Below are 13,966 nucleotides of genomic sequence, written 5' to 3' on the forward strand. Positions count from 1 at the left end.
GTCCCTATAAGTTTGCTAATTTAATTAGCGTTCATTTTATTCAAAATTTTTTGCCCAGTGCGTTTGGGGCCCCATAAATCATATTGCTACGCTCTTGAATAGAAAGAGACGGAGATTAACCTCCACAGGTCGCTATCTCTTTCTACCAGCCGGTCATATTCTACCGGCCTAAGCGTGGTCCATACCATACGTCGATGGTGGAGGTAATGATGTGCTAATTTAATGATTTCTAGAAACTCAAGCAAATCCATTTGTGATGAAAAAGCTGAAGTATTTACATGCAAATGCAATGATAATCTGTTGGTAGTAAATTCTATGTGTAAGTATCAACAAAGTTTTGAATAAAAAATAATACCTGTAGGTATTTATGTGACAAGAGTTGACCAAACTCATTACTGAGAGAATACCAGTTAGAGAATTGTTCGATCGAGTTCGATTATGTAAGTAAAGTGTTAAGTGTATAGTGTTTTCATTGTATATTATGTTTCAAACTCTGCAAAATTTAAAGTCACATTCTTCCCAATTTGTTGCAGCTGTTCGTCGGTTTAACTGTAGAAGTGCACTGCGCCTTGTCAAAACGATATTGTTCAACAGATCCGACAATACGACTTCGTGGAATGCAAACATTTGCATCACGATGGTCCGAAATCAATGGTTGTGAAGCAAAGCACACAAGCTTTTCAGTTCTACACTATGTCATATTATTTTTTTAAATTTAACAAGCAAGAAAATCAAGATTTCTATCTTTGCAAATAACTGAAGGATAGCTCTGCAGATTTTGCTCGAAACCTAATCAGTTTCAAATAAAATGAAGCCAAACTGGGGAATCAAATTTTATCACAATCGTTTATGAATTTTGCGTTATAGTTGGAAAACGAAATTAATTCATGTTAATGGCTTAATGAAAATCTGTATACACATCCAGATATCCATTAAAAAAATAGTTAAACGTGATTCAATTATCTTTATACCGCAAAACATCGAAATCTAACTCTGAATTGAAATTTAATTGCAACTTTCATACGTGGTTGATTGACGCTACGTAAACATGTCAACTGTAGATAAATTTTGATAACAGATGTGTCGTCCCAAATACACTCGGTTATATTTACAAAGTTATTTCATAGCATCAAGTAGATATAAATGAGATTTCTCCACAAAGGCTTTGACATTTTTTATGCATTGATTAAAGATACATAAAGATACATACATAAAGATACACTCTAAGCTATGCTACTAATACTGCGTTCATGTTCAACCATCAGTTTGGGAAAAATTTAGTGTAAACAGAAATTAGGGAATCGTTCAAGTTAAGTACGCATAACTGAGTGCAAAGTAATTTTAAATTCCTCCAAGTTTGTGCCCATGTGATTTTTTCTTATATAGTTTCAAACATTCAATAGAGCAACGCGATAAAAAGAATGAGAAAACCGTTGTTACAATACCATTCATTCCTTCACTTCACATAGTCTGAAGTGATTCACTACATCAATAAGCCATGAACTATCCATATGGCCGTATTGTCTGACAAATCTGTAGTTACAACAAATAGTGTTCCATAGATAAAACGGGTTATCCAGTGCTGCAAGCAGGGTATGTATAGGAGCTCCTTGGAAACCTCTCCAATTTTGAAGAAAATGGTATAACATCAGTACTTCGACAATCTTTGGAGATTCATCTGGAAACAATTGTGTCCGCAATAAGTAACAACAAGATTGTGAATACTTTATAACAGATTGCGAAAGATGAGAAAGGATACCAAATAATAAATATCTAAACATTATCTATAAAATCATACTTTAAAACAAAAGTGACAAGTTATTACACACTGTGTTAGAAAGAAATTTCAGTACCACGTTGGTGATAGATATATTGGGTGTATAATCCAGTTGAGAAACTCAACATGAATAAAAATGGTGTGATAGCAGCTTACAAAATGTAACTGAAGTAAATAGTTGAATTTGAATGAAAAATAGTCCATTATTATAGCATAACATGGAAAAAGAGTGGTTTTATTTGCCAACTTATGGGGAATCGTGCTAACCATCGAAACCTCTGAACACCAATAAATAGATTTTGCTGTAATTCTGAAAGTAACTGCAAATTTGCTACGGTAACAATTAAAGTATCGAAGATTTTATCATGAGCTAGAACTTCTTTTGTGATGGATATTATTTAACCTTTTTGTCTACAGTATTGTGTAAGAGCTATGATACATTGATCAGACCAAATATGAGAATCATGGGTGAGAGCATGGTATCTCAGTTATGTATTTACACGTCATGAGAGGTGTACAATTGGCGCAACTTCGAACGCTCAGCAAAACCATGAAATACCTCGACGTGTAAGCGATCTCGCTGTTGATTATAGCATGTACTATTGGAACTTGAACTGTAGGGCCAAGGGGTCTACAACTTGAAGATAATACGTGACGTGAAATTCATTATGGACTACCAAAATATATGGTAGCATCTATCTTTTGGTATTGAGGATTGAAACCCTGTTAGCGTATTTCCCCAACTCATGAAAGTCAGTTTGGTGGATTTGATGGAAAATTTATGAACCTTCAAAATGATAGATCAAAAGCATCTAAAAAATAATCGAATCAAGTGATTTTTTCAAAGTTGTCATCAGCTGGACTTTCATAACTAATTTAACTGAATAAACTTGTACAATTTTTGCACTTGAGTGCTGAATATGGATAGTTTAACAAAATATAAATTATCGAAGCCAGAAAAATATTGCTTTCTTCCGTTCAGAGAATGGCGATAAAAACTTTTTGAAATCTGCTTCAAGTTACTTCGAATTCACAAAGAAATAATGTAACCAGGATGAGCTATTAATCCTTACCATCCCGGATATTGATGCTGATAGGACAATAGAATACTAAATTTTCTTTATCCATGGCAATCTCTGCTTTTTGCTTCTTGCTCATCCGGGATACATTGCCTTTTAGAACCTCTATAGCATCCGGGGTAACGATGCCTTCTAAACCCTCATAATCTTCAAAAGACAAAGCGTCTGATACAGTGAGTACAGCCTGGAACAATGAATAATCTGCATGAGACAGTAGTGCTTAGAATAAACTGTGGAGGTGAATGAAAATCAAAGTTACCAAAAAGGGAAAATTTCATATATAAATGTAAGCTGGTAATTTTGTTTTTCTACTTCATTATTCACAGAATACTGTGAGAGTAATTGCAAGGAAATTAAACTGAAATAAATGAATACACACTTCGACTGAACCTCTGCCGAATTCCTCAAAGTCAAAGTCTTGGTAGATTCTAGGAAAATGGTGCTGTAACGTTGTATCGTATTTAAACACTTCACAGTATCCCGCATCATATTTTCTAGGATAGTCCATAAGCGGAATATAGGACCTCCCAAAACTTTCATTCTGTTGAGTGCTGAAATAACGATGCATTGACAGTGTTCGACAAGATAAACTTCGATTCACTGCGAATTTTCTGCTACTATTTGCAAGGCTGGTATTATTATTGCTCTTTTTGATAAATGCGGTGACGACATTCAGCCTGCGATTAGTTGTGATTATAATGTATCTACTATTAGAATACAATGCCGATGACATCGTTGGGTGTTGTAAATTCTGTATCCCAGGCTTAAAGCATATACAGTATATGCTCTAATATCCCAGGCAACTTGTAGGCTCTGTAGATTTTTTAATGATACACCAATTCAAATCGCAACAAAAATTCACCTCCTAAAATCAGTTGTACGCATGTATTTATCACAGATTTCTATATATACACATAGAAGTCTGTGGTATTTATGCATGCATTTATGTTACATAAATATATTATCAATAATATTATATAATATTTAATAAATTATGTATGTATGGATGCATGGCACCACGGCCACCACGGTGAGAGGAAACGAGGTGCGTTCTTGCACATCCATTGCCGGTTCAGTGTTGCCAGATGGCTCAATCAGCTACCCTCCAAGCTACCAACATTTGCCCCGAAATCCCCCTAAATTGGAAATAAAAATCCCCTAGATTTTTTCCTAATAAAATGGCGGATACGGATGGCATTGTGACGTCAGAGCGGCACTCCACGAAAATTCCCCAAAACTGCCACTAGAGATTATCGCGGATGTTTAGCTAGACTTCACATCAGTAGTTGTGGGTCGCCAATATCGATTAATCACTGAAGTGAAATGGACAACTTGATCGAATTCGCGTAATTGGATATTAACGGAGAGTTGGAAATTGTTATAAATTATTAGAATAACATTTACCTTACCTTTTATGAGACGGCTTCTTCCGGAACTGTGGTATAGGCGTGATGAAGGAACTTGTTTTAAATGAACACAGAATTTAGATTTGGAATTGGTTTAAAGTAGAATATATTTTGATTAAACACACAGAATAAGAATGAACAAATTTTAATAATATAAAATTGGATAATGAATCGGGCAGAGATTCGTTGTCGAAATGCAAATGCTAGAGGATTTTACCGCGAGGATCTACTGAGTAATTGTAGCTACTGGAGATAAAAACCAAGAGAGCGAATGATCGCTGGGTGCTCGTATTTATTCAGAGCGGTAACGATAGGGGTGTGAAATCCTCTCCTCGAGCATTGCCCCACACAACGCATTTCTTCCCCTTATTCTAAGAATTAAAACTAGGCTGATATGTTATGCTATGGGATTTATTGGTGTTGGGTGCAAAGTTGGACTTTGGACTGTGCCCCAACTCTTTGCTCCATACCCCCTCTCTAAGATTGAGAACTAGAGTGGTATTCGTTTTTTAGGATTTGAATTAGTGTATGTTACGGGTATGAGTTTCATGTATATGTGTGTTGGTGCAACGCGCTAGTGTATTCGTCGATAGGTGCGCGGTCCCTTGGTAGTTGTACTGAAGAAGTAGGGGGTCTAACACAACTTTATGAGGTGGCCTTCGGGCGCGTAACGCGCGTATGCTCGAGATCGCCGCTTCCTAGGGTTGAATCCGTGCGAGCTTTACCTACATCATTATATTGGTTTTGATTTTATACAATGTCGGTGTTCTCGAGCGTACGGGGCGTTATATTACAAGCGTACTTTTATTTCTAGAATGTTCTAGTATGCTAGGGAATATAATGAAGGGTTATATAGAAGATAATTGATTAATTTGCTTGCTTAATGTTTAGCTGCGATACAAGAGCGTTCTCTAATATAATATTTGATATATTTTATAGAAGATAATTAATCCTGGAACACTATTATACTTCGTCTCCAAAAATAATGTGGATGTTTTGATTTTGATGATTTAATAATAGTCTATTCATTATTATTTTCCTGAGTTACCTTTTGATTGCCTCGCCCTACAGAATCATCCCGTGAGTTAGTTTACCTTCGGTGATTTTGTTATTATGTTACTGATACACTCTCTAGGTGGCGTTCTGTACGGTTCTGCAATAGACGTCTACGTTACCTCCAAAGTTTGGGCGCGTTGCCTACAATACGGCGTTTTGGAAGGGAATGTTGAATAATTTGTATTTACGTATTTGGAGGTATCGCAATCCCTGACCTTTACAGGTTATTTCTCTGATGTTATTAATTTTATATTATATTGATTATATGTCTTCATGTTATAGTCTTATCTATCTCGTGGGCTGTAGGCTGTAGCGCAGGTTGCCTATAATGTGGCTCTAAACTCCGTGTTTGCAACTAGGTATTGTATAATATTTTGATATAATGGTGTTAGTAAATTGTGATAATAGAATAATAATATCATAGTCTCCTGTAATGTGAGGATCCTTTAATATGGTTTCTGCACTCTTGATTAATGATAATGGTTGTTATGCCTCATCTAGGGGCTTTCAGATGGTTAAGCAGTTTCCTTGAATGACTTTCTTACAGAGTTCTCACATTTAGAGTTTTGGTTAGTTGGTAACTAATGTTAGGGAATAATCATAAACAATAAAACATACGGACGTTCCGGTCGGATGTTACAGCATTATGAATATGGGTGCATTCCGAAATTAGCTCCCAGAGCTGTCAATAATCTTTTATCTCTTTTGCGCTGCCAACTTTGTGACTAGCTCTGGCTCTGTCCTAGGGAATTTTTTGCGCTTCCAGCTAATTTCGGAACGCACCCTATATGACACATGTTTTGCGCTGAGCACAAACGGCCGAGACAAGCCCCAAACAAATGCGGTCGAGGTATTGCCGCACTCATTGTCGCAGCAAAGATCGAAACGAGCATTGAAAGACGTCAAATAAAACAAATTCATAAATTTCTCTAGAATGATATTAATTCTGATCGAAAATCCATTTCAACTGATAAGGCAATTAATGCGTGAATTCAAAGCTTATAAGGTCAAAATAAAACCCCCTGAAAAAAACCCTGAAGATTCTTTCCCTCTAAATTTCCCCCTAGACAATTGCAAATCTCTTAAATCTAGGGGGAAAACCCCTGATCTGGCCGGTTCAACCATTTAGAATATGCCCGCACATGACGTCATTGGTATGTAACCTTCGAGCATGTAGTCATACATGGACGGAGCCTTCTGGCCGTAAAGTGGGAAGACAGAGAAGAAAAGAGTAAAAGGAGTATCTCTCTCTTTCTAAGCCAAGAGCGTAGTATCGTGAATTTAGTGCCCGCGTGAATGGTAAATTAAAGTTTTTTATGACATTTTGAAGAGTGTATGTTGCCTTTATTATAGTATATATTCTGCACAGTAATTATGCGCATAATTATTATCGTATATTACAGAAAACTAAACATGAAAATAGTTTAAGCAAAACAAGAAGTAAATGTATTCAACCCCTTGAAGTGTCAAAAACGATTGCCACTAAAAATACCTACTACATATGAGGTATTCCACACCAACCCAGCGGCATTTTTCCCTGACCCCCTACGATCTATGCCATTATTTTTTATTTCATTCAACCTACAGAAAAACGTACTCTGAATTTTTTTCAGATTTTTCGAACCAATCGGTCTCTCAAAAAAAATTAATGAACCTCCGTTTTGGCCAAAAAAAACGCCCACTCTGAAAATTTTCAAAAAATTCACGAAAATTGTGCGTCACAAAACAAACATTTTAAGCCATAAACCATAGTGGAAGTACCTTTTTTCAATGTTTTACAGAGTATTTTTCAAGAGCGTACGCTCCTGAGTTTTCTTCGGAAAGGAGCGCGTGGAGCCCCAGCCGCGGGGTTTGTTTGTTATATCCAGAGCCGAGTGTAGTCACTTTAAATTCACCCTGTATAGATAAGTATGTAGTATAAAGGTGTGCTGCTCTACACATTGTATACAAAAAATGTACGAAAATGGGCAAAAAAAAATTTTGTCTAACTTATAAAATTAAGTAAAACATTAAAAAAAGGTACTTCCACTATGGTTTATGGCTTAAAATGTTTGTTTTGTGACGCACAATTTTCGTGAATTTTTTAAAAATTTTCAGAGCGGGCGTTTTTTCTGGCCAAAACGGGGGTTCATTAATTTTTTTTGAGAGACCGGTTGGTTCGAAAAATCTGAAAAAAATTCAGAGTACGTTTTTCTGTAGGTTGAATGAAATAAAAAATAATGGAATAGATCGTAGGGGGTCAGGGAAAAATGCCGCTGGGTTGGTGTGGAATACCTTATATATAGCTATTTATTAAATTTACAACAATCTGCCTAAGGAACTGTAGTCATTATGTGGTAAAAAAACTCGTGATCAAAGGAAAATTAAAAGAGTATATACGGTATATATTAGGATGTTCGTAAGGGGTTCGCTAAAGTCTATGCTCTAACATGAACTTGAGATTGAATTAATGGACCAGATTTATTTTTTTTTTTTTCTGCATTGTGATAACTCGTGTGATTGATACTATTTTCTCCATTGTTATTTGGATTTTTCTTTATCTTCTTTTATCCTATATGACGTTATGTTTGTTTTAGCTATAGTTTTATTTACTGTACTTGCATCGTTTCAACTAGCCTATGTATGTACAGGTGACCTTATTCAACTCTATGAGAATTTTACGGGTGGGCTTTGTATAGGCAACTGCGTTGCCGATATGACGCAGACTTATATAAAGTTGAATGGTTTAATAAATATGGAATATGAAATATACAATATGTTATATATATTTCAATATAATATATAATAACATATTGTATTATATTTACACCTACGAATTCATCACAATTGTAACGAAACGGATAATTTTTGTTCGAAAGACAACTTGCTTTACGAATTTGGTATTTGGATCAAATTTTTGGGATTTGAAGAAATCATTGATGTGCTAATGCATACTGTGACAAAAAAGTGATAATTTTATTCAAACAATGACACTTTGCCATAGTTTATTAGACTGTAGACGTAACTTAATACTTTACTTTACTTATCTTGATACTAAATAAGCACTTAAAATAATTATATTAACAGTACTTATGTTTAAATAAAACTTAATATTAACGGTAATTAAGGGGACAGGATGAGACTGGAATCCTCCGTGCACTATATGCTCTAAGGCTTCGACTGAAAAAATTTCCACCAGAAAGCGACGAATAGTGGTTCAACAAGTCACCAGAATGGCGCTAATAAGCAATCATAGTTCAATCTGATTGACGATTTCTTTTAAACGTGAAACTTTTGCTTCTGCAACACCATTTTAATTGTATGTAGTACTTAATTTTTTGCTATACTTGATTACAGTCCCCCTTACCTCTACCCTCTATAGCCAGCTTAGAGCATGTTCTACTGCGCTTATATAGCTTCACGTGTACAGAAAGTTTAGCGTAGGAGTGAAAGAGTGAAGTATATATCGGTTATAACGTTTCTCGCTCTACACCCGATTTAGTAAAAGACGCAGCAACTCAAATATATATCTTTGTCTCTCATCACTTTGGTTGCTGGAACCGGAACGCCGCCGACCATTCTCTTGTATTAGACGGACCTTATAAAGAGAGATAGCTTGCTAGTGGCACGGTAGAATTCCACTATGGCTGGTAATATCCTTGTCCTTTTCTTACCGAGTCGCGCATGCGCACATCAAGTGCCGTATATCATCATCAAAAAGTTAATTTTATGCCAAGTCAATTCTTCCTCTGTCACTGCATTCCGTTAATTCGATTACTTGTTCTTGACTTGACATGTTAAACAGAATTGTACCGACAGAGACGGGGATCCAGTCCTATTACATTTCAGTGGTCGCCGTCACCGCGGTAATGAGCCCCGTCATCCTACTCCTAGCTCTATGGTATTGAACGGCTCCCGCTGGTAAAGAGGCTACCGGCACGCTGACAAAATTCCTATTGCCCCAGACCACTCGGGCCCACTTACCGGCCGAATACTGGTCGCGGAAATTTGCTCAAAGGTAATCGCTTTCAAATTATTCCGTCAACGTTCTACTTCATGGGCCCTCGCTGGCCGTCTATAAATTAGTTAGCCAATGACATCGGTCAGAGAAGCTGCCATATTTTTGTATGGAGAAAAGGGAGCTGCGTATGGCCTCCGGGAACACGGGACACGGGAACACGAGATCAGTGCGGGCAGTACGGGGGAATACGGGTACTGACCAGGGGGTCGAAGCATAGCGAACTGGCTGATACCAGAGAAGTGGAGGTGGAAGTAGAAGTGGAAGTGGAAGTGGAAGTGGAAGTGGCGATAGGAAATGTATGATCTCCGTAATTGTAATTAAATGAACAACTGTGTGCGTAATAAACAATCGAATATATTTAAACGAAAACTGCTGCTGCGTGGCAGGTGAACTGATTTTTATACATGGATACGTCAAACCCACCTGATATGTGCCATTCCAAACTCCCCTACCGTCCTCAGCTACCTACCTAGCCTTGCAAATTTTCATATTATTGTACGTGCATACCTATGTATATACTACGTTTAAACTATCTCGCCCATGACTTCATGAATGCGTTATTTTTTTATTCTCCCCCTTCGCCTAAAAAAAATATCGCAATTTCTCGTTAACGTGACGACCGACGCACGGTATCATTCGAGCTAGTCACGATGTATGTATAATTAAAAATTGACTTTCGTGTACCGCAAATGATTTCGGTTCATTAACATTTCGCCGTCGTACGACGTAACTTTCTCTCTCGGTGTCCCTCTATTTCTCTCTCTCTATACACATTCACCTATACGTATACACACACACACACCATGTGTATATATATATATATATATATGTATAATATCTATCAATCTATCTTGTCTATCTCTCTTCTTTCTGTGGTCTTAAAAAGAAAAGATGAATCGGGTTTAGCTCTGTTTTATCGAAATAGGTATGTGCATATACGTCCGTACATACAATGTATAACACTATACCCATATCCGAAAGTCAAACGTACGAAAATTACCGACCTGCCCTACCCCATTGACTATCATTCGCACATACTTGCGTTTTTCGAGGTCGTAGATCATATTTACATATTATCATAAACGCAGAACGATCAAAATAATCATGACCAATTATCGACGCACTCTTTTCGATAGATTATTTTTTTAACAATTTTTTTATTTTTTTCAATAAACTCACTTCTCTCACCTCACTTGGTTACGTAATTTCCGAACAACTTCAAGACCTTACAGCTGATTCTGAATGAAAGCTATGCATAACCATATATGTCTTTACATCTAACAGATGATTGACATTTCCGATTAAAAACATGAGCAGGTAGGTGGCTTGGTATTTCCTGCTGCTTCTGGTGGAATGATAAAAAATGCTTCCTTTCTTCTTTTTTTCTTCATTTTTTGTTTCGTATTTTTTTTCTTTCGTCACCGAGATGGAGACAGTACGGGTTACGATCTTGACAACTTATTCATGCTTTTTCTCCAATACCGATCTTATGTTTGTGAATCAGAAGAGAAGACTACAAAAAAAAAACTATAAAGATTGTTTTTGATACTAAGATTTTTTTGGATAGAAATCGATAACTTATGAAATTTTTTTTTCTCTTTCACTACCGACACTAAAAACATCATATTTGTTCATTTTTATACGATAATTCAGATTCAGTTGGATGAAACAAGGTTATTATGAACATATAAAATTGGGAGTCTTTATCAGGGAAATTCAGTGTTATAAGAAATGTAAAATATGCTGTTTTCTTCTCATCCTAAGTAAATTCAAAGTGTGTTTCTCAATAGATGCTTTTTCAGTAAACAATTTACGTTACTGAAACTTCCAACCATGACGAATCTAACGCATTCATTTTGTCCTTCGATTTTATCTAATTCTCACTGAGTTATATAGTTAATGACTTATACACTGCGTTATAAATGACATGATAATTTTTAAATAATTCTGTAGCTTTCTAGTATCTAGTATCTCAGACTATAATTTTAATGTAATTGAAAATATTATTTATACATTAAAGCCTGATTTAAAGTATTTTTCAATCTTGAGAACAGTTCTGCATCAGATCGTAACGTTTATACACATATACAGGGTCGACGATTGTCAAATAATTTACAAAAAGTACAATTTTTGCTGTAGAAACTGCAAATTTGATTCTGCAGAATTAGAAATAATTCTGGTAGTCTAGTTTTTTTTTTAAAAGGCTTCTACATACATTCCTTATCCAAATTTAAGTAAGATTAAAAATGGAAAAGTTAATATAACAATTATGTAGGAAAAAATGTAGTCATGTAACCATTTAAGGTTTACGGTGATAAAGAATCGGTATAAAATGTTTTCGAATCACAGATTATTTCATTTAACTTTTCTCGATACCTTCCATGGGTAAAGTAACTGAATTTGTTTTTATACTGCGTCATTTGGTAATTTACTTTTATTCGAACACAAATCTGTACTGGCGACAGCTGATCGTAAACTTTATTCTTATCCTTTTTAGATGTGAGATCATTATTAACGTAATCTAATTTTGATTATTTTCCAGTGCACCTATATTTCAGTAATGCGGTGGTGTAGCAAACAGTTCACAACCAGCTTCAGCAATGACAGAAATAACATCCAACGAACGTGGTAAGCAATTGTCACGGCAAAGAGCGACCATGTCCGACCTACAACAGCATCACTACAACCTTGCGACGTCCGAAATGATGCCCAAAGGACTTGCTATTAATGGTAACAATGTCTTGACGTAAATTCGCATTGTTCGGCTTTTTGTCTTTAGCCTTGGAACTCTGGATATAGATGAGGCTGAAGTTCGTAATTTTAACGTAACGATACATCGAGTGGAGTAATTACTATTTTGCAAGCTTACAGTGAATTTGACGTAGTTAAGTTTTCAAAATATAAATACATTTTGCCTTATTATCATTTACTGAATTTCAGACATTCCTGCAACTGTAAAATAACGATTTTCCGAAATGATAATCATTACGGGAATGTTACCAACTTCAGCCACATGGAAATAGCCTAATAATAATTTTTATATCGATACGATATATCCAAGCAATCAGAAAGTTAAAGCAGAGTGGCAAACACATCTGGAAAAGCTGAAAGATTTAGGTTTTAGTAACTTCCCAGAACTCGGAAAATGTTTCTGGAAATCCTGAAAATGTAATGGAATTTTTATCTTAAAAATTTGTGGCCAGTCTGTTAAAGTTAGTAACAATACCGTAATGAAACATTGAAATAAATGAGTACTTCGTAACGATGAAATCAATTTTGTCGAGGTTGGAGTTGTAAAATGAACACGCTTCGACTTAGTTGTACTATAATTCATGTCTTACTGCAGTTTGTTCAATCCTGAGGTCTGGAAATAGTGAATCTCTTGCGAAACATTCGTTACCTTAACACTATGAACTTCAACTTTGTTCGGAATTGTAACATTTAAAAAAATAGCGACTTTTTCCCCAATGTTTCGTTACGATGAGGTTACTAATTTCACCTCTTAGTATTTTGGCACATTCAGCGAATTACGTTGTTCCAAGCATTCTCTAAATTTTCCAATTATTACTAATAATTTAAACTGGTACTTTATACATTTTTTTTGCTCGCTATGTTTGTTCCAATGTTTGTTGAATTCTTTTTCGCTTGCTATATCTACTCGATTATCAGTATTTATTTATAAACATGATAATGCTGACGGGACTACCCTGATTTAATGCTAAAAGTTAATTCTGTACGAAGAGTTATGGGTAATTCAAGTGTTTTGTGAACTGTTTTCCTTTCAGTTGGTTAAATTGTGTACGGTGCCAAAGTTAGTTGCAGATTTCAGCCAGGAACACAAGACCTTGAAAAAAGTCCCTACCTTTAAATCCTGCGGTACTTACATCTCTCGCGATTATTCAAGTGTCTTTCTCTGCTATATCTGCTTTTTTTTTTAACTTTTAATACTTTAGTCTAGTGCAGCCCCCCTTCTGATCTAGCAGTCACCATAGATAAAAGACACTTTCCTATGTCTTAAAATGAATAAAGTTGCTGCGTCAACCAGTTTGTATTGTAACAAAAGTCGTGTTTCAGACTTTAAACTGATAACATGCATTTCCCAATAAAAACAGTTTTTTCCATATTAATTTCGCTGCCTGTTAATTCGCTTTTTAAGCTCACGAACCTGTTCAATTTATTCTGTTACGTCTAGATCGTTACATTCGATATCAGAACCGCGATTTTTTTTTATTGTATTTCTAGTTGTTATTTAACGTATTTGAGTTAATGTCACACATAAGTCTGTTTGTTAATAGTGAAAAAGCTAATCTGTACTCGTTAATTTTCACTCAAAATGGACTGCCATATCTTTATTTTCTCTTATCTGTGATTTTTGATTATCCGAACTATGGTTGGTCCGCAGTATCTTGATTTAGCAAGGCTTTACCATCATAAATTTCGCCGTACACTTAATGACTTAAACCTGTATATAAGTTCAGTGTCATTAATTGCAGTAATACCCGTGGAACCCACGGTAATTAATTCTCTTTCTAGCGATTTTAATCAAGGTTCAAAGAGTAATATAAAGAATAATCTTTGAGCTTTTAGTGGAAATATACTTTTTAAATGAGGATGAAGTTAGTGATGTTACTATAACGATGGGTGTTTA

The 13,966-nt window shown here is 35.6% G+C and overlaps 2 protein-coding genes across 6 annotated transcripts in view; one reads left to right on the forward strand and one right to left on the reverse strand.

Annotated features, from left to right (window-relative positions):
• Positions 1-997: 997 nt before the first annotated feature.
• On the reverse strand, positions 998-3,744 carry LOC124414934. The gene is made up of 3 exons (XM_046896125.1): positions 3,236-3,744; positions 2,851-3,040; positions 998-1,678 (listed from the first exon to the last, which is right to left on the reverse strand). Exons 1-3 carry the CDS (start codon positions 3,587-3,589, stop codon positions 1,449-1,451), a joined length of 774 nt encoding a protein of 257 aa, XP_046752081.1. The 5' UTR covers positions 3,590-3,744; the 3' UTR covers positions 998-1,448.
• A 5,669-nt stretch (positions 3,745-9,413) lies between these two features.
• LOC124414917 (serine/threonine-protein kinase Genghis Khan) overlaps positions 9,414-13,966 on the forward strand; it is a 31,298-nt gene continuing 26,745 nt past the window's right edge. The window contains exons 1-2 of one of the 5 annotated variants that reach the window (XM_046896087.1): positions 9,414-9,704; positions 11,861-12,048. In XM_046896087.1, coding sequence (XP_046752043.1) covers positions 11,919-12,048 — 130 coding nt within the window. In that variant the 5' untranslated portion in view covers positions 9,414-9,704; positions 11,861-11,918. Of the gene's footprint in view, positions 9,705-10,571; positions 10,636-11,860; positions 12,049-13,966 lie in introns of those variants that run through there. The other 4 variants (XM_046896083.1, XM_046896084.1, XM_046896086.1 and 1 more) reach the window with 4 other exon arrangements.

The sequence above is a fragment of the Diprion similis genome, chromosome 14 (assembly GCF_021155765.1).
Source record: "Diprion similis isolate iyDipSimi1 chromosome 14, iyDipSimi1.1, whole genome shotgun sequence".
NCBI classification, from domain to species: Eukaryota; Metazoa; Arthropoda; class Insecta; order Hymenoptera; family Diprionidae; genus Diprion; species Diprion similis.